The following is a 17,234-nucleotide window of genomic DNA, read 5'->3' on the forward strand; positions in this document are numbered from 1 at the left end:
TCCTCTTCGGAGCACTTGGTCGTGTGTCGTACTACAGCTCACTTGTAATTGACTTTTGCAAAAGCACACTCATGGAGAAATTCAGTACTTGGAGAGATAAGGGGACTGGGATTTCACCCTTCATGCCCCCTGAGAGTGCTGAGTCTTTTGCATTCAAGTTCATCGTTTCTCCTGTGTTGGTATGCGTGAAAGCTCCCCTTTTCGTGCTTCTTTATTTGGCTACATACATCGCTCCCAAACCTGCTATAAAGTTGGCATTTTCATGGTTACTAGGTATCAAGGACATTGACTTGCTGGTGGAGGGCATAAGAAAGACTAAAACAGAGGAAATTAACCGCCATAAACCTCAGTTGAACGATGTCGTTATCGTGAATCTGATTTCCCCACTTGACGTGTTCATTTTGTTTGTGGTCTCTGCTGTCAATTCTCTCAGACAAATTGTGGTTGTTGTCTCTAGCCCCGATGGATTAATGAGGTTCTCCGTCTGGGAATATGTTTCCTTTATGTTTTCAGACTTGGATAGTCGCTTTCCAAAAGATAATAAGTTGTCCTCGTTTAAAGAACTAGAGGGAAAGATGGTAATTTTCTTCCCAGAGGGTACATCAACAAACAATAAGGCTATTCTTCCATTCATTCAAATACCAGAATCTTTTTTGTCTATCCCTGGGTTTTCGTATAAGACCATCGTGTTGAGGATGTATCCCAACATTTTGACTCTCCCCGTCCCACACATGACAAAGTCCCAATACATAAGAAAGCTGCTTTCCCAGAGGGAGAAAACATTCGTCAAGGTCAGGATTGTACCAAACGAAAAGGCCTCCTTAAACGCTTCCAAGGTCATCTTTGCTGAAAATGGTCTCAACACAGTGCAGTTGGGACTCAAGGAAAAGAAAGATTTTTTTACCTTCTATCGAAGCTACACTGTTTCGAAGTTAACCAAGTGATAATAATACATATCTAGCTACTTTTTTTAGAAGTGGTTAATTTGCGCCTCTTGTCCCTCTCCAGTTCTGTATCTCTATGCCGTGTCCTATTTCTGTGAGTCCTATGTCTATCTTTAGATTCATCCGTTGTTTTCGATTCCGCCAAAAAACCCGCCATGGGGTCAGCAAAGTCGTTATCTTCTATATTCTGTGTAGAAAGCATGGGGTCTGATAAATCATCATCCCTGGTTTCGGGAACATACGGTAGGAGCTTTGGCTTTTTGTGTTCAACAGTGCGTTTCACATCCTCTTTTGAAGGTTCTGGATATTTTACTAGGAAGTCATCTTCGTTCTGTCCCTCAAGAAGTCTATAGTATGTGTGGTCAATCTTCATGGGCCGATCGAATATCTTTACTCCATTGAGGTTATCTATGGCTAGAATACAAGAGCGATGATCTTCATACTTGAGATAACAAAAGCCTCTCGATTTCCCCGTTTCCTTATCCTTGATCATATTCAAATGAGTGGGATTGCCATATTGCGAGAAAATCTTCAATATGTCCTCATCTTTCAAATCTTGGTGGAGGTTGCCAATATAAATATAAGAGGTGTCTTTATAGTCAGCATGCCACGAAGCTGCATCAGAAACATTCTGAGCTAGCTCTTTCTCGTTCATAGAAAGAATTTTTTGGATAGCATTCATGATAGGAACATGTGGGTATTGAGAAGAATAGAGTAGAAGAATGACCTGAGTCAGTGCGAGTATATGTATACTGCAGAATTGAGACTCACAAGATTAAACATTATCTTGATTTATAAAGACACATTTGCAAAGAAAGGAAACATGATACAAAATCACATACATTTGTGACATAGGTAAGATCCTAGCTTATACCACTCGTACTTTATTAACCATGGAGAGAAGAAAAGGAATATTAAGCAAACCATTTCTTTGTTCTGTTTATCTGTTCTTGTACTAACTATATTTTCCCTTCATAGCATTCCAGAACTATTGAAATATGACATGAAGACTTTTAATGTTTTGTTTGGATAAATTTATTGGAGAATGATCTAGCGACAGGTAGTGACAAAGTGATGTCTTGAGTAGGGTAGCGGAAGTGTGTATATTACTTCACCAGATGAGATGCCTCATTTTGGATTTTTTTCAGACAAGTAATCATCAGAACCAATGGCGAAGAAGAGCAAAGACGTCACTTCAGCACCAATTTCGGTGAATCTGAAAAAAAGAAAACCTCAAGAGGAAGAAGATGATCTACAAGTCAGTGGAATGTTGACCATCGATGGCGATGATTCTAGTGAAGAAGAGGATGATGAGGAGAAAGAGCAAGATGAGGAGGAAAAAGAGGATGATGAGGCGGAAGAACATGGAGACGACGAAAGTACGGGCAGTGAAGAAGATGAAGAGGAAGCTGAACTTAATCGTATTTTGCGTGAGGAAGAAGGTGATGTTGAAGGAGAGTCAGAAAACGACTCAGAAGAGGAGAGCTCAGAAGACTCAGAAGGACACTCCGAGCCCGAATCTCTTAATGACAGACTTAGCGGAATCAAACTTAAGACCATAGCCAGTGAAGACAACGAAGAAGTACACACAAAGTATTCTGATGGCAGACCCAGAATTCTTAAGAAAGAAATCGAACCAGTATATGACTCGGATGATTCTGATGCTGAGAACTTCAATACCATCGGTAACATTCCAATTTCTGCTTATGAAGAGATGCCTCATATCGGGTATGATATCAATGGAAAGCGTATTATGCGTCCTGCCAAGGGCAGTGCTTTGGATCAACTCTTAGAACAAATTGAATTGCCCGAAGGATGGACCGGTCTTTTGGATCAGAACACTGGTGAATCGTTGAAGCTTTCCACTGAAGAGTTGGAATTGATCCGCAAAATCCAGAACAATGAGAATACAGATGAGTCCATCAATCCATACGAGCCAACCATCGAATGGTTTACTTCTAAGACTGAGGTGATGCCATTGACAGCTGTACCTGAGCCTAAGCGTCGTTTTATGCCCTCTAAGCATGAAGCACAGAGAGTCATGAAGATTGTTCGTGCTATCCGTGAGGGTAAAATCATTCCTCCAAATAAGGCTAAGGAGCAAGTGGAAGAAGAGCTCCATAACTTCGATTTATGGACTAATGAGGATAATACAGAAGCCCACATTATGAACCTTCGTGCCCCTAAGTTGGCACCTCCAAGTAACGAAGAGTCGTATAACCCTCCTGAAGAATATTTGTTAACTGAAGAAGAGAAACAGCAGTGGTTGGAGACTGCGCCTGCCGACAGAGAAACGTCTTTCCTTCCACAGAAGTATCTGGCATTACGTAAAGTTCCCGGCTATGGTGAATCGGTTAGAGAAAGATTTGAACGGTGCTTGGACTTGTACTTGGCACCTCGTGTTCGTCACAACAAATTGAACATTGACCCCGAGTCTTTGATTCCACAACTTCCTTCGCCCAAGGACTTGCGTCCTTTCCCCATCAAGTGCTCTACTGTGTATCAGGGTCACAATGGGCGTATCAGAACTTTGTCCATTGACCCACAAGGTTTGTGGTTGGCCACTGGTGGTGACGATGGCACTGTGAGAGTGTGGGAAGTGTTAACTGGAAGACAAGTGTTCAAGCTTGATGTAATTGATATTGAAGAAAACCCAGAGGACCGCATCGATGCTTTAGAGTGGCACCCAGACCCATCGCTGCCTATATTAGCTGTGGCAGCAGCTGAACGTGTGATGCTTGTCGTACCATCGATCTTTGGGTTCGAGATTGAAAATAATGCTCGGGTCAAGACTGAGGCTGGTTGGGGTTATGGAACTTTCGGTAACAAACGCAAGGACACTGATATCAACGTCAATGACGATGACGATGAAAGCGTCGAAACCAAGGCACCAGAACAGCCCAAGGCGGAAGTGGCTAAGTGGTATGCTCCTTCAGCTGAGCAAACCCTGTACGGTGTTGCGGCCATTGTTGAGTGCAAGAAGCCAGTCAAGAAGCTTTCATGGCACAGAAAGGGTGATTACTTTGTCACAGTAGCACCCGAAAGCAAAAACACTGCTGTGCTTATCCACCAGCTCTCCAAGCATTTGTCTCAGTCGCCTTTCCGCAAGGCCAAGGGAACGATCATGGATGCAAAGTTCCATCCATTCAAGCCACAGCTTTTCGTGAGCTCTCAGCGCGCCATTCGTATTTATGACTTGGCACAACAGACGTTGGTCAAGAAGTTGATGCCTGGCGCAAGAATGCTTTCAGGTATTGACATACACCCACGGGGCGACCATCTTTTGGCCTCTTCTTACGATAAGCGTGTGTTGTGGCACGACTTGGATTTAAGTGCTACGCCGTACAAGACCTTGCGTTATCACGAGAAGGCGGTGCGCTCTATCAAGTTCCACAAAGGAAAGCTTCCGCTTTTCGCTTCTGCATCTGACGACGGCACGATCCACGTATTCCACGGCACGGTCTACGATGATTTCATGACCAATCCATTATTGGTGCCATTGAAGAAATTGACTGGACACAAGGTGGTATCGAGCATCGGTGTGTTGGACTTGGCCTGGCACCCGAAGGAAGCGTGGTTATTCAGTGCTGGTGCCGATGGTACGGCCCGTCTCTGGACCACGTAATGTACATTACTTTTAGCTATAGACAAGAAGTTTTACTCCACGTAGTTTGCGGTGTATGTGCAGCTTTCCAAAACAGAGTTATCGTAAGTGGAAATCCACACCGACTCTGGACCTGCTTCGAAAAGATGTTGGAGCATAATCTTAACGTTGTCTACCACGCCTGTGTTCTCTGGATGCAAGAGCCAGTCAAGCAATTTCCAGTCCAATATTCCCTCGTGGCAGAACAGTTTGGGAGTTTTATAAGCGTCTTTTTCTGCCTCCAGGATTTCTGCGGTGAAGATGTGCACACCCCCAAGATCTTCGCCGTTTCGAAACCATCTCATAACGCCTCTGTCCTTGTACTGAGGGAGGTGAAGGCCAGTCTCCTCGAAGGTTTCCCGCACGATACACTCGTAAGGTGACTCATTGGTATCTAGCTTTCCGCCCACACCATTCCATCTACCCATCCAGGGAGCCTTCTGACGGTTGAGAAAGAGAATGTGATCACCCGACCGGATGAAACCCAATGTGTACTTGTAGCGCTGAGAAGTCATGGGATGAGCAGTGGCCCATCCAACGACGCGCCTGTTGAAAAGTAACGCGCCATGGAACATTCGCGCCAAAGAGTGCGCGCTTGCTAATGACGCCTACTTCAAAAGAGGGCGGTCAACTTGAAGCATTTTCACACACCGCACCACGTCAGGCCATGGTGTGGGCCAAGGCACACTCGAAGGGAAAAAATTCTTACCCTCGTCGCTCAAATGTGCCTCAATCTCGCCTATGTCCAGCGCAAGCCCAAATTGATGGTAATCTTTTTGGAGGAAAATGAGGACTGCTGCAGCGCGCTCCAAGGGCAGAAGTGGCGCGTAAAAGAGCCCGAGTGCGCCCGCCATTATCCGAGCCACAACCAGAGCATCTAGGCCGCCATAGCCTGCACCAAAGACCGGCAAAATGACATTTTCCTCACCCTCAGCGGCTACTAACACGTTCCAAATACAGTCAAAAACATATTGCCCCGACGTAGGGCCAGGCGCAACCATAGTCGGTGCCTGGAGTAACGTGGTGATTTGGCTTGCGCTTGAAGTCGTTGCATGCGCATCCTGTGCGACCAAATCTGATTTCGCGCCACAGACGTCAACCAAGTCAATTTTGTGCACTGTTCCGCAGGGAAGGTAGCCGCGGTACTGGCGCGCAGTGTGCGCCTGAATGGCTTTTTCCATTGTTTTGTAATCACGTCCAGGGCCTGCGAGCACTTCGAGAATGGCCCGATCAAAGCCACCGCCCATATACGAAAGCGAGTTTGCAGGTGAAACAAGAGCGCTTGCTCCAGGCAAATTATACGACTTGAGAAACGTGTTCAACGACCCGTGGAAAGCATGGGCCTGCACAGGACGTATCCACGGAGACACCTCTTCGAGACAAGTTGTTAGTGCGTGGACAACACGAGCATTAGCATTTACAATAAAGAACCTCATGGTGGAGAAGAGGAGGAATTGTGCAGGCTGCTCTGGTCCGAAGGCCGAAGAACCCTCGCTTTTATTGGCCGGCGCACGTGCGGCCGTTACGCCCGAATCATGGAGGGAGTTGGTGCACGGGTGTGTTTTCTCCAGCAGCTGGTACCCAATGACACTCTGACCATGACGAATTTCCAGTTGCGTGTACCAAGTCTGTACGCCTCAGTTTCCGGTCATGTGTTCACTCTCGATATTTTTCCCTTCTAATGGGGCCCCTCTGGAGTTAGGGCCCAACTGGGGAGTGCATACACGCCGCCCCAACCCGCTGGGACCAACATATTTAAGTCGAGACACACCCACGTTGTGGGCGCGATTTTACCCCTCCACAGCTTTTCTCCGAAACAACTCTTCTTCGAATCGCATACAATGGCTCCAATTGCATTTTCTGACATCCAAAAGTCTTCCAATGACTTGTTGAACAAGGACTTTTTCCACTTGTCCTCTGCTGCTGTTGATGTCAAGTCTACCGCACCAAACGGTGTTGCCTTCACCGTTAAGGGTAAGACTGCCAAGGACAACTCCATTGCCGCTTCTGTCGACGCCAAGTACGCTGACAAGGCTACTGGTTTGACTTTGACCCAGGGCTGGAACAACGCCAATGTCTTGAACACCAAGATTGAATTGTCTGAGTTGTTGACCCCAGGCTTGAAGGGTGAATTGGACACCTCTGTGGTTCCAAACGGTGCCAAGAACGCCAAGTTGAACTTCTTCTACCAACAATCTGCTGTCAACGCCAGATTGTTCTTCGACTTGCTCAAGGGCCCAATCGCCACAGCTGACTTGACTGTGGCTCACGATGGCTTCACTGCAGGTGCTGAATTGGGCTACGACATTGCTTCCGCCAAGCTCAACAAGTACTCTGTTGGTGTTGGTTACGCTAACCCATTGTACACTGTTGGTGTTACTTCCACCTCCAACTTGTCTGTCTTCACTGCCGCTTACTACCACAAGGTTTCCCCATTGGTTGAGGCTGGTGCTAAGGCCACTTGGGATTCTGTTAAGTCCTCTGCTGTCAACGTCGAGTTTGCCACCAAGTACAAGTTGGATGCTACCACCTTCGTCAAGGCTAAGATTGCTGACTCCGGTTTGACTGCTGTGTCTTACTCTCAAGAATTGAGACCAGGCGTGAGATTGGGTCTCGGTGCTTCCTTCGATGCCTTGAAGTTGGCTGAACCTGTCCACAAGTTGGGTGTCTCTTTGTCTTTCTCTGCTTAAGTATGCAAAGTGTATAAAAATGATAACAATTATTCGTCCTTGGTGATTTCGCGCAGCTTCGATATCCTCTACATGTACACCTCTACATCCGCCCTCGCTTTCTTTGTTGGAAACTCCATCACTTGGACTCAGCATGACACAGGAAACCGTTCCAGGATCAAAGCCAGAGTCGGCAGGCTCGCAAAACAAAAGCATAAAACAGGATAAAGTCATACCTTCCATTTTACAAGTTTCTCGTCCGTTTTTTACGCTAGCTGAACTCTCACATCTCCATGCGGCGACAATACCTGATGTGAAAAAATTGGCTTATAATCAAAGGAAACATCAAATGTACCAGTTTTTATTCCAAGTGGTACGGATATTGAAATTCCCTTTGCGTGTGTTAGGTACCTCTATGAATTACTACCAGCGCTACTATTTATTCAACTCCTTTGAGGAACCTAAGGACCAAAATCCAGACAATGATCCAGTGACTGAATTTGAAAAGGACCCGTATATGGTTGCCTATACTTGCATTTTCTTAGCTACGAAAAATGAAGATTGCATCAAAAAGTTGAAGGATATACAAACTGTTGCGAACAGACTTCGAGATATTGACCAGGAGAGTAGAAACTACTCCCCTTCATGCAACTCTGCTCTGCCGACATTATTTGAGGTTCAGCGAAAAGTCATAATGTCTTTAGAGTTCAAACTTCTTCAAGTTTTGAAGTTTGACTTCATCGGGGGAGCAGCGAACATTCCCTCAGTGGACCAATTGGTGGTGATATTTTCAAAGCAACTCAATCTTGACTACAAATTAACGTTTTTCTCGTGGCTTGTGTCATTTGACATTATGTCAACGCCCCTCTCTTTGGTTATCCCACCTCACTGTATAGCATTGGCGATTGTCATTGTTACATTGAACTTTAAACCTAGGGACATTAAGGTCGAAGAAGGTGGCGAAATAACTCCCACGAAAACCGGCGAAATCTTGGAAAACCTTGATTGTATGGGTGACTTTCACTGTCCAGAGACTTTGGTTAACGAAGGTATCGTCTACATCTTGGACTACTATGTGCACCAAATGAACTTCCTGATTTTGAATGAGTATATGCCTGCTATCAATCCTGAGACAGGAAAGGAACAGCTTTTTAAATTTATGGATCTTAAGTCACGCTTCAATGACTTGAAAGTTCTTAGTGAACAGTCAGTATCTATTGTTCCTATGCTAAAGCAGGATAACTACTTACGAAAGTGGGACTATGCAGTGAGTTCAAAAGGCTCCTCCCGCTTCATGACAAGCAATAAGAGAAGGCGCTTTGACTCGGAGTATAATATTTTGCGCCCTCCTAAGTAGTTAATGGCATTTTCCCTTTACCCTAATTTGTAGCTAACGCTAGTACCCACAGAGTGAATATCCGTGCTGAATGTAGTGAACTTCACTTGTTCTGCTTCTCCATCAATCATTTTTGCATCTCCATTTGTGTCTGCCCACTCGGTGGGAATGTTCTTTGGATCGTATTGAGGATCTGTGTACACCAACACATTAAATGTGTACACGTCATCTTGCAAAAATGGCAAGTATGATACTGATGCTGTAATCTGGCGAATGATGGCTTGAATTTCCTTTTGTATCTGTTGTTTGCTTTTTTCATTGGTCCCTTCTGTGTCGTTTATATCTAAGTCAAATTCCCAACGCTCCATGCTTTCTGTAGTTGCTTTATTGATTATGACAACAACCAATTTTGATAGTTTTCCACCATAAACCCATTTTTTAACTTGTTCCATTATTTTTCTAATGTATGCTTTCACTTCATCGTCACAACTCACCACCATGGGCAAGTCATACTTCTTGACAGTAATGAAATCTTCTGCTGGATAAATACCCCTCTGGAAAAGAATACTATGTATGGCGAACTCAAAGTAGTCTGTAACAATCTTAGAGGAGCCCTTGAGGGCAAGCTTGGGTAGAGAACTGGCCATGTGTGGATGTCTATTGATATGATACGCGTTTGATCTATACTATCTGAGAGTGCACTTAGAATAATTTTAGGAAATGTCGAAAAGAACTACATTATTGTATATTCACCGTTGTGAAATTTCAGAGGAAGAAAGAGAAACATGTTGGTTATCCAAAGGTGTATTTAAAAGCTGTAATTTGTGAAAATCTGAATTTTAAGAGTTCTGCTTAAGTTCTTGGATTTTACAAGTTTCGCAAAATTTAGATACAGATAGAGAAAAATTGTAGATATCCCAATATACAAAATACAACCAAAGTACAATGAGATATATACCATTAGAATTTTAGGCGACCGGCATTAACGACATTACCATGACCAAACTGAACGCTCTTCTTTACGATCATGATGTTAAAGGACTAAACCACTTGCTATGAGTTGCGCTATACTTAACCTAAACATGAATAAATATATAAGTACAATACTTAACGTACATATCTTTCACATGTGTAAATCTACAGAGCCCAAGACTGCCCATTCGTTCACGTTTCCCTCACAGTAAACCAACTTTAGGACACCACCTTCCCATGAAACACCATTTCCTTCCAAATTCCAATCCTTCAGGTCACAGTCATCGATTGACAAATAATCCAGCACTCTTGACCTTATAGTATGCCAGAGGGCATTATCAATGGGGTGTAAGTCACTGTAAACTAGGGAAAGATGTGGGTCATATTCTTGTGTGGACCATTGAGCAGCTTCAACTGCCAGCTCTTGTTGCAATCTTTGAATATCAATGGCTACTTCCACAGGTTCCTCTTTGTTGCCACCTTTCTTCAGAACAGATTTCCGCTTCCGTACAAGATTGCCTGAAGAGTCTTTTTGGAACAAATGTGGGTTTTTGATTTTCTGTTCTTGTTCTACCTTCTCGGGTAATATAACAAAAAGCTCCCGAACAATCCTAGCAAAGGAATCCAAAGTAGGGTTTCGAAGTACTTGGAAGTAAAGTTTCTTGAAATATTTCCTCTGAGTGTCTACACTACCCAAGCGGACCCACTCCCGATCTGAACCGTTTCTAGGAAGAGACTCAAGGGCTATGCAACACGCTGATAGTATCCTATCAACATCATCCTTTGGATGTTCTAAGTCGAGTGCGATATTGGTTGTAATTGTAACATGTGGTTCAAACTTTGGGGGCTGACCAGGGAAAACTGTGCTTAAGGAGTTCATGACAGTTTCCAACTTGTCATATACATTAGATGATTTCTTCGGACAAAGCCACAATGCGACGCCTAAACCTTGCGTGGTCAGTAAAATACCTCGTATCATAATTGATAGACAAACATACCCATTCTACTTCAATTGCGATGGTTGGTCAATAGGGTTGAGTGGTTAAATTGGTGCGACTCTATACCAGACCTTATTTCTACCACAGAAGTCTATTGTTTCACAATTCATATCTATTCAGGCTAAAGCTATGTAAATGAAAGCCCCATATTTGTATAACAAATATTCTAATATTTAGAGGCTGGCACGTTGACTCCCTTGATAGCTGCATCGTTGACAAACCACACCACGGGAACATCAAGGTCGTTCACAAGTTTACAAGGTAACAGAGACTTCTTGTTAAAGATCTCATCAATGACAGGCGCCTTACCTTCTCCTTCAGCAACGAAGGCGATGGCACCAGCTTTTCTCAAGACAGGGAATGTGAAAGTGATTCTTCTTGGTGGAGGTTTTGGGGAATCCCTGATTAAAGAAATGAGCTCGTTTTCCTCTTTCAACAATGCATGTCCTGGAAACAACGAACATGTATGGCCATCAGGACCGCACCCCAAAAGAACCAAATCGATCTTGATATCTTTGGGAAGAATCCGTTCGTAAGCACGAGCGATTGCTTCATCCTGCGAATTGTCTGAACCCTCCAATTGACCGTCCTTCCCTGTGAGAAGAGTGGTATCAATAGTGTGGACGGTCGGCTTGACACTCTCCAAATTGTCGAGAACCATGGTCTTGAAAAGCCCATAGTTGGAATCAGCATGATCCAAAGGAACCAATCTTTCGTCCGAAAAGAAAACTTCCCATTTGTCCCATTGGACTTGACCAGCAAGTTGATTATTATCGATCAATGCTGCTTTCAACACCTTACCAAGCGAACCACCAGAGACAGCAACCTTAAAATTCGTGCTCTTCAGAAGAGCCTCGTTTTGAGCCTTCAAGATGTATGAGCCGACGGCATTGGCTACGTCAGTAGATTCTTTATGAGAGTACACTTGAACCATGGGAAAGAGAATAGATGGATGGGATTTTCCCTTCCATTCTTGTCATTGCCTTCGTAGCGCAAATGACACCCTGCAGGAGCTTATGACGACAAGATACCTGGAATCTTGTTTATTCTAAAAAGTGCGAATAATCGGCGCTTTCTTTGATCTTCTTGTTTAAGAACTTTTCAAGCTTAGTGGCATTTTTGAAATAGGTAGTGCTTTCGGCATTGTAAGACCGGCAATTGTTGAAGATCAATTTGCAATCGTACAAAAACTGATCAAATGTTTCGTACTTGTCGTTCTCGAGTTTCTGCTCCATAGTCGACAAGTCCATTGGTTCCTTAATGACGTCGTAATAGTCACCCACTTCTTCTTTATTGACAGGAACCGCAAATGGCCAAGCCAGAGGATGATTAGTAAGCTCGGATAATAGCGTAACCATGAAGTTGTAGTGCGGTCCGCGTTTAGGTTTCTGTGCAAGCTTGTCCATTTCTTCCAGCCAACCACTCTCCAAAAGGCCTGGGATATCCTTCGCCAGAAGCTTGAAACCCGGCGCAGCATTTTTGAAAACCTGAAGACCCGGCCGCACCACATGTGATTTGGATCTCATTTTTATCTTTTTCTCGATTGCCGCTTTCTGTAATAGTAAAATCTTTCCCGAATCAAGATAGCGCATGCGTGAAGGAAGCATCGAGCATTGCATCAATGTACCACCTTCGTAATCTTTTATATATCCCATCCATATATTCTTAGGAAGAGTGATTTCTTTGGTAAAGCCTTGTTTTTTGAAGTAGCCAATGGCATAGTTATCGGCATATGTTAAAAAGTATTTGATTGGAGACGTCGCTCTAACATAGTCTTTCAAATGATTCATCAAATGAGCACCATAACCTCTCACTTGCTCTGTAGACGATATGGCACAAAACACAATTTCAGCAAAGCCTCTGCTGTCAAAAGGACGATACGTAATACCACCTACCACTGTCAAAGGTTTTCTAACCACCGCCATAGACAAATGAGAGCGATCGTATACTAATCTCAGAATGTATTCCCTGGGCATCTTGGGCAACTGTTTCTGAAAAATGTTCATAAGACCAGTGAGAACAATGAGGTTTTCCCTTGTATTGTCGTTATTGACCACTCGGAATTCAATTTTCCCGTCTCTTTCTTCAATGACTGAGGGCCTCTCTTTAAACGTGTACTCAGTTCCATCGAAATTGAATGTGGTTATACGTCTTTTTTCTTCTTCGTCTTCGTCATCATTGTCACTTTCGTTCACCTTTTCTTCATCTTCTTCACCATCAGCTTTATTTTCTGTATCATCTTTCTCATCCTCGTTATCCTCATCATCGTCATCTTCTTTGAGCGCATCACTATTCGCATTAGAGCTCTTTTCAAACGCTTCGTCGTCCGACTTACCATCTTCTTCCTCTTCTATGTCCTCATCTTTCACCGCAGTATCTGTGTCAGACTCTAGTGGAGGGCTTGGCGAACTCTCCATCAATCCATCTTCTTGGAACTCTTCTTCATCCTCGAGCTTCACATCTTTAGACCGGCCCCCTTTCTTACGCTTCGAATTCTCGTTCGCTGAACTGGTGGCCCCTCTTTTACGGTCAACCATTGTTTAGTGTGTTGGATAAGCTCAAATGTGGAGTGTATGTAGAAAAACATGAGGTTTTGAGACGAACCATCTCACTCGGGTTCTGGCTATACAATGCTTGACATTGCATTATAATATTGCTGTTTGGGCATGAATAGCACCTAGAATTTTTAAAATATACTTTTAGAATTTACTTTCATCGCTTACTGGTTGTAACTGTATCTGACATAAGCCTGACATACATACTCACTAGGTGAAACCTGCGAAGGAAACGGATAATGTCGGCCAAAAACAAATAAAACGAGTATATAACTGTCTGAGATCAATATCATACCTCCTTTCGTCTATTGATCATTTGTTTCTCATTTACGTCGATCAGTCTGGGGCGAACATAGCTAGAGATGGTGTACGGGTGTGAAGTGAGGCATCACTTTTTCGAGATGAGCTTATTAATATTTCTCTTTCACCACTAACATGTCGTATGTACCAATCCAAAATGAAGCGCAGGGCCCGGTAGCTACAGTTCTTTGTTGCAACTGTGGTGTCCCTATGGACGGATCGCTGGGTCTTGTCATGTGTTACGACTGTATCAAGTTGAACGTTGATATCACTGAAGGTATTCCCAGAGAGGCAAATATTAGTTTTTGCAGAAACTGTGAAAGATTCTTGCAGCCACCACAGCAGTGGATACGTGCCGAATTGGAATCTCGTGAGTTATTGGCCATTTGTTTGCGCCGTTTGAAAGGTTTATCCAAAGTGAGATTAATTGATGCCTCGTTTATCTGGACTGAACCCCACTCCAGAAGAATCAGGGTGAAATTGACTGTGCAAGGTGAAGCAATGCAAAATACAATTGTTCAACAAACGTTTGAGGTGGAGTATGTTGTTATTGCAATGCAATGTCCAGACTGTGCCAAATCGTTTACTGCCAACACATGGAGAGCCACGGTTCAGATCAGACAAAAAGTTGCTCACAAGAGAACCTTTTTGTACTTGGAGCAATTGATTTTGAAGCACAATGCGCATCAAGATACTATTCTGATTCAAGAAACGAAAGATGGGTTGGATTTCTTTTACTCACAACGGAACCACGCAACTAAAATGCTTGATTTCTTGAACGCAGTTGCTCCTATCAAATCAAAGAGATCTGAAGAGTTGATCAGTATAGACACACAGTCTGGTTCTTCTTCCTACAAATTTTCTTTCTCTGTCGAGATTGCACCTATTTGTCGTGACGACTTGGTTGTTCTCCCTAGAAAATTGGCGAACCAGCTTGGTAACATTCCTCGTCTAGTGATCTGTTCGAAGGTGTCAAACATGTTACAGTTTTTGGATCCTAATACTTTACAGACAGCTGATTTACAAGCAGGTGTGTACTGGAGAGCCCCATTCTTCTCTCTTTTGGACGTGACTCAGCTTGTGGAATTTATCGTTTTGGATGTCGAACCTACAGGAGACGTGAAAGGCAAACATGTTCTAGCGGACATCACTGTGAGCAGAGCTTCTGACTTTGGTGTCAATGACAACACTTTCTATGTGCGCTCGCATTTGGGTGGTATTTTGCACCCAGGTGATTCTTGTATGGGATACTATTTGACCAACACGAATTTCAACTCCGACTTGTGGGACACTTTGGACACCGATAACTGCCCAGAGGTTGTGTTAATTAAGAAGCACTACGTCAGAAAATCCAAGAAATCTAAATACAGAAACTGGAAGTTGAAGAGAATGGCCCGTGAGCATAATGAGATAATGGCCAACGAAGATTCGAGACAAGCTAAACAGGAACAAGAGAGAGCAGAAAGAGACTACGAGTTGTTCTTGCAAGAGTTGGAAGAGGATCAAGAATTGAGAAAGACTATCAACTTATACAAGGCTGGTGAGGAGGCACCTCAAGACGCAGACGATGAGGACGAAATGGACGATGATGAAGTTGCACCAGAAATTGGCATCGACGAATTGTTGGATGAAATCGATGGTATGACATTGGATTAGATTACGTTTATTGTCGATACTTGGGAAGGGTTGCTTATAAACAGGCATGAAGATCTTATAAAAATTGTAGGAGAGTCGTTCAATGTACTTGCTGTCCCTGTGATATATAGTATATATTCATTTGACATTAGTCTGCATGTGCCTGAGAATAGAGGTCATGGCGAGAGTGCACAGACAAGCAAATGCACTTCTTATCGCTAGGTCATCTACTGTCAATCTAATCATGGATGAACATCAAGCATTGAAATACACGCCGGTGCAATCATTCGTGGATTCATCCTTTTTCACGAAGCTATCGGACTTAAAATTGAATGAGTACAAACTTGACTCTGGCGTGAAGCCCCTTTCAGGGTTTACTGCGTCGCCACAACAGATGAATAAGTTTGTGAATAAGCCCATAATCAACTTGGATTATTCTAGTTTTGACGACGAGAAACTGGATAGCCTTAATTGGCGTATCAGTGGCCTACTACACAATGTCAATACAATAGAACAATTCAAGCTGTTAGATAAGCTCAAATTGTTGAGGACCTGGGGAGAGGAGCTCAGGGAGGGAATGTCTCAGAACACAGTGACCGAAAGATTTCATTTATTAACGTTCTCAGACCTTAAAAAGTACAAGTTTTACTACTGGCTCGCCTTCCCTGTTCTCCATTCGCAATGGTATGTTACTGAGCGCATCAGCAATAATGAATACGAATTTCAGATTGAAGAGTTCATCAAAACAAACTATGTTCAGTTTTTCCAGATTAGGCCTGAGAATGGCGACGAAATGGTGATGGTTGACTCCATTACTTCTCAAGATGAGGGAACATTTGTCTTTGTGGATTCTTGTATTAGTCCAGATGACAATCCACTGATACAGTTGAAAAACTACTTATATTTCTTGGCAATAAAGGGATATAAGTCAGTGTCTCTTCTAGTCTATCGTAATAACGGGAAATCTTATCTATTGAAACTCACTTTGGACCCTACTTTCAGAGCGCTGGAAACACCCAAAGTCACAGGGTGGGAAAGAACCATCCAAGGGAAGTTAGGCCCAAAATTAGCTGACTTGGGTTCTCTTATCAACCCAAAGGAGTTAGCTAGCCAAGCTGTGGATTTGAACCTAAAACTAATGAAATGGCGTATAGCCCCTGAACTCAATCTAGATATAATGAAGAGCCAGAAAGTCCTTCTCCTTGGGGCTGGTACCCTTGGATCCTACGTTTCAAGAGCACTCATGGGCTGGGGTGTGCGGGACATTACGTTTGTCGATAATGGAAGAGTGTCGTATTCGAACCCTGTTCGTCAACCTCTCTTTACTTTTACTGACTGTTTTAGTGATTCTCACCAGGGTGCATGGAAGGCAATCAGAGCTAGTGAAGCTCTTAAGGAAATTTTTCCAGGGGTCAACTCCGCAGGATACAACCTTGAAGTGCCAATGATAGGACATCCAGTAAGCGGCTCTTCCGAACCCCAGGCACATAAGAACTTTGATCAGTTAGTGCTGCTTATCGAAAACCATGATGCTGTGTTCTTGCTTATGGACTCTCGGGAGTCTCGGTGGCTCCCGACTGTTCTTGGCATTGCCATGAATAAAGTTGTGATCAATGCTGCGCTAGGATTTGATAGTTACTTAGTCATGAGGTATGGCTCATTGGACATGGAAGACAGAATTGGGTGTTATTATTGCAGCGATGTTGTTGCCCCTACAGACTCACTTTCAGATCGCACATTGGATCAAATGTGCACGGTCACCCGCCCCGGTGGTGCTTTGGTGGCTTCCTCCCTTGCTGTGGAGTTATTTGTATCTATATTGCAGCATGATTTGAGACAGAATGCCCCAGTTCTGTCCAAGACCAAATTTGGAGAAGTGCCTCATCAAATCCGAGGGTTTCTCCATAACTTCAGTCAGTCGAAGTTGCATACGCCCGCTTACAAATACTGCTCAGCATGTTCAGATGCAGTTATTCAGGCTTACAAATCACAAGGTTGGGATTTCGTTAAACAATGCTTAGAAAGTACAGAATATTTGGAGGAAATGTGTGGTTTGAAACAGGTGCAAGAAGAAGCGGAAAAGGCGTCAGAGGCGTTGATGGAAGAGATCGATTTCAGCGATTATGAGTAATATCTCAATATTTTTGTATCTCCCTGTAAAATGTTTATTCATACTTATCCG

The 17,234-nt window shown here is 43.5% G+C and overlaps 13 protein-coding genes across 13 annotated transcripts; 6 read left to right on the forward strand and 7 right to left on the reverse strand. All coding sequences in view use genetic code 12, as the record gives it.

Moving 5' to 3' along the window:
* Positions 1 to 71: 71 nt before the first annotated feature.
* On the forward strand, positions 72 to 944 carry FOB63_005307 (lysophosphatidic acid acyltransferase; the record flags this gene model as incomplete). Its single annotated transcript, XM_002617001.2, has 1 exon — positions 72 to 944. One exon carries the CDS (start codon positions 72 to 74, stop codon positions 942 to 944), a length of 873 nt encoding a protein of 290 aa, XP_002617047.2.
* Positions 945 to 957: 13 nt separating this feature from the next.
* FOB63_005308 (U2 snRNP complex subunit) lies at positions 958 to 1,626 on the reverse strand (the record flags this gene model as incomplete). The annotated part of the gene is made up of 1 exon (XM_002617000.1): positions 958 to 1,626. One exon carries the CDS (start codon positions 1,624 to 1,626, stop codon positions 958 to 960), a length of 669 nt encoding a protein of 222 aa, XP_002617046.1.
* A 486-nt stretch (positions 1,627 to 2,112) lies between these two features.
* On the forward strand, positions 2,113 to 4,569 carry ERB1 (Erb1p; the record flags this gene model as incomplete). The annotated part of the gene is made up of 1 exon (XM_002616999.1): positions 2,113 to 4,569. One exon carries the CDS (start codon positions 2,113 to 2,115, stop codon positions 4,567 to 4,569), a length of 2,457 nt encoding a protein of 818 aa, XP_002617045.1.
* A 32-nt stretch (positions 4,570 to 4,601) lies between these two features.
* Positions 4,602 to 5,162, reverse strand: FOB63_005310 (uncharacterized protein; the record flags this gene model as incomplete). Its single annotated transcript, XM_002616997.1, has 1 exon — positions 4,602 to 5,162. One exon carries the CDS (start codon positions 5,160 to 5,162, stop codon positions 4,602 to 4,604), a length of 561 nt encoding a protein of 186 aa, XP_002617043.1.
* A 33-nt stretch (positions 5,163 to 5,195) lies between these two features.
* On the reverse strand, positions 5,196 to 6,023 carry FOB63_005311 (putative ADP-ribose 1''-phosphate phosphatase; the record flags this gene model as incomplete). Its single annotated transcript, XM_002616996.1, has 1 exon — positions 5,196 to 6,023. The coding sequence occupies one exon, from the start codon at positions 6,021 to 6,023 to the stop codon at positions 5,196 to 5,198; it is 828 nt and encodes a 275-aa protein (XP_002617042.1).
* A 405-nt stretch (positions 6,024 to 6,428) lies between these two features.
* Positions 6,429 to 7,277, forward strand: POR1 (porin; the record flags this gene model as incomplete). Its single annotated transcript, XM_002616995.1, has 1 exon — positions 6,429 to 7,277. The coding sequence occupies one exon, from the start codon at positions 6,429 to 6,431 to the stop codon at positions 7,275 to 7,277; it is 849 nt and encodes a 282-aa protein (XP_002617041.1).
* Positions 7,278 to 7,410: 133 nt separating this feature from the next.
* FOB63_005313 (uncharacterized protein) lies at positions 7,411 to 8,613 on the forward strand (the record flags this gene model as incomplete). Its single annotated transcript, XM_002616994.1, has 1 exon — positions 7,411 to 8,613. The coding sequence occupies one exon, from the start codon at positions 7,411 to 7,413 to the stop codon at positions 8,611 to 8,613; it is 1,203 nt and encodes a 400-aa protein (XP_002617040.1).
* Positions 8,614 to 8,630: 17 nt separating this feature from the next.
* On the reverse strand, positions 8,631 to 9,239 carry MAD2 (spindle checkpoint protein; the record flags this gene model as incomplete). The annotated part of the gene is made up of 1 exon (XM_002616992.1): positions 8,631 to 9,239. The coding sequence occupies one exon, from the start codon at positions 9,237 to 9,239 to the stop codon at positions 8,631 to 8,633; it is 609 nt and encodes a 202-aa protein (XP_002617038.1).
* A 476-nt stretch (positions 9,240 to 9,715) lies between these two features.
* FOB63_005315 (2',3'-cyclic-nucleotide 3'-phosphodiesterase) lies at positions 9,716 to 10,543 on the reverse strand (the record flags this gene model as incomplete). The annotated part of the gene is made up of 1 exon (XM_002616991.1): positions 9,716 to 10,543. The coding sequence occupies one exon, from the start codon at positions 10,541 to 10,543 to the stop codon at positions 9,716 to 9,718; it is 828 nt and encodes a 275-aa protein (XP_002617037.1).
* A 185-nt stretch (positions 10,544 to 10,728) lies between these two features.
* SOL3 (6-phosphogluconolactonase) lies at positions 10,729 to 11,496 on the reverse strand (the record flags this gene model as incomplete). Its single annotated transcript, XM_002616990.1, has 1 exon — positions 10,729 to 11,496. The coding sequence occupies one exon, from the start codon at positions 11,494 to 11,496 to the stop codon at positions 10,729 to 10,731; it is 768 nt and encodes a 255-aa protein (XP_002617036.1).
* A 109-nt stretch (positions 11,497 to 11,605) lies between these two features.
* Positions 11,606 to 13,099, reverse strand: GCN5 (histone acetyltransferase; the record flags this gene model as incomplete). The annotated part of the gene is made up of 1 exon (XM_002616989.1): positions 11,606 to 13,099. One exon carries the CDS (start codon positions 13,097 to 13,099, stop codon positions 11,606 to 11,608), a length of 1,494 nt encoding a protein of 497 aa, XP_002617035.1.
* A 453-nt stretch (positions 13,100 to 13,552) lies between these two features.
* NMD3 (ribosome-binding protein) lies at positions 13,553 to 15,073 on the forward strand (the record flags this gene model as incomplete). Its single annotated transcript, XM_002616988.1, has 1 exon — positions 13,553 to 15,073. One exon carries the CDS (start codon positions 13,553 to 13,555, stop codon positions 15,071 to 15,073), a length of 1,521 nt encoding a protein of 506 aa, XP_002617034.1.
* Positions 15,074 to 15,209: 136 nt separating this feature from the next.
* On the forward strand, positions 15,210 to 17,183 carry APG7 (Apg7p; the record flags this gene model as incomplete). Its single annotated transcript, XM_002616987.2, has 1 exon — positions 15,210 to 17,183. The coding sequence occupies one exon, from the start codon at positions 15,210 to 15,212 to the stop codon at positions 17,181 to 17,183; it is 1,974 nt and encodes a 657-aa protein (XP_002617033.2).
* Positions 17,184 to 17,234: the final 51 nt, after the last annotated feature.

Source organism: Clavispora lusitaniae (assembly GCF_014636115.1).
Source record: "Clavispora lusitaniae strain FDAARGOS_655 chromosome Unknown tig00002663_pilon, whole genome shotgun sequence".
NCBI lineage: Eukaryota > Fungi > Ascomycota > Pichiomycetes > Serinales > Metschnikowiaceae > Clavispora > Clavispora lusitaniae.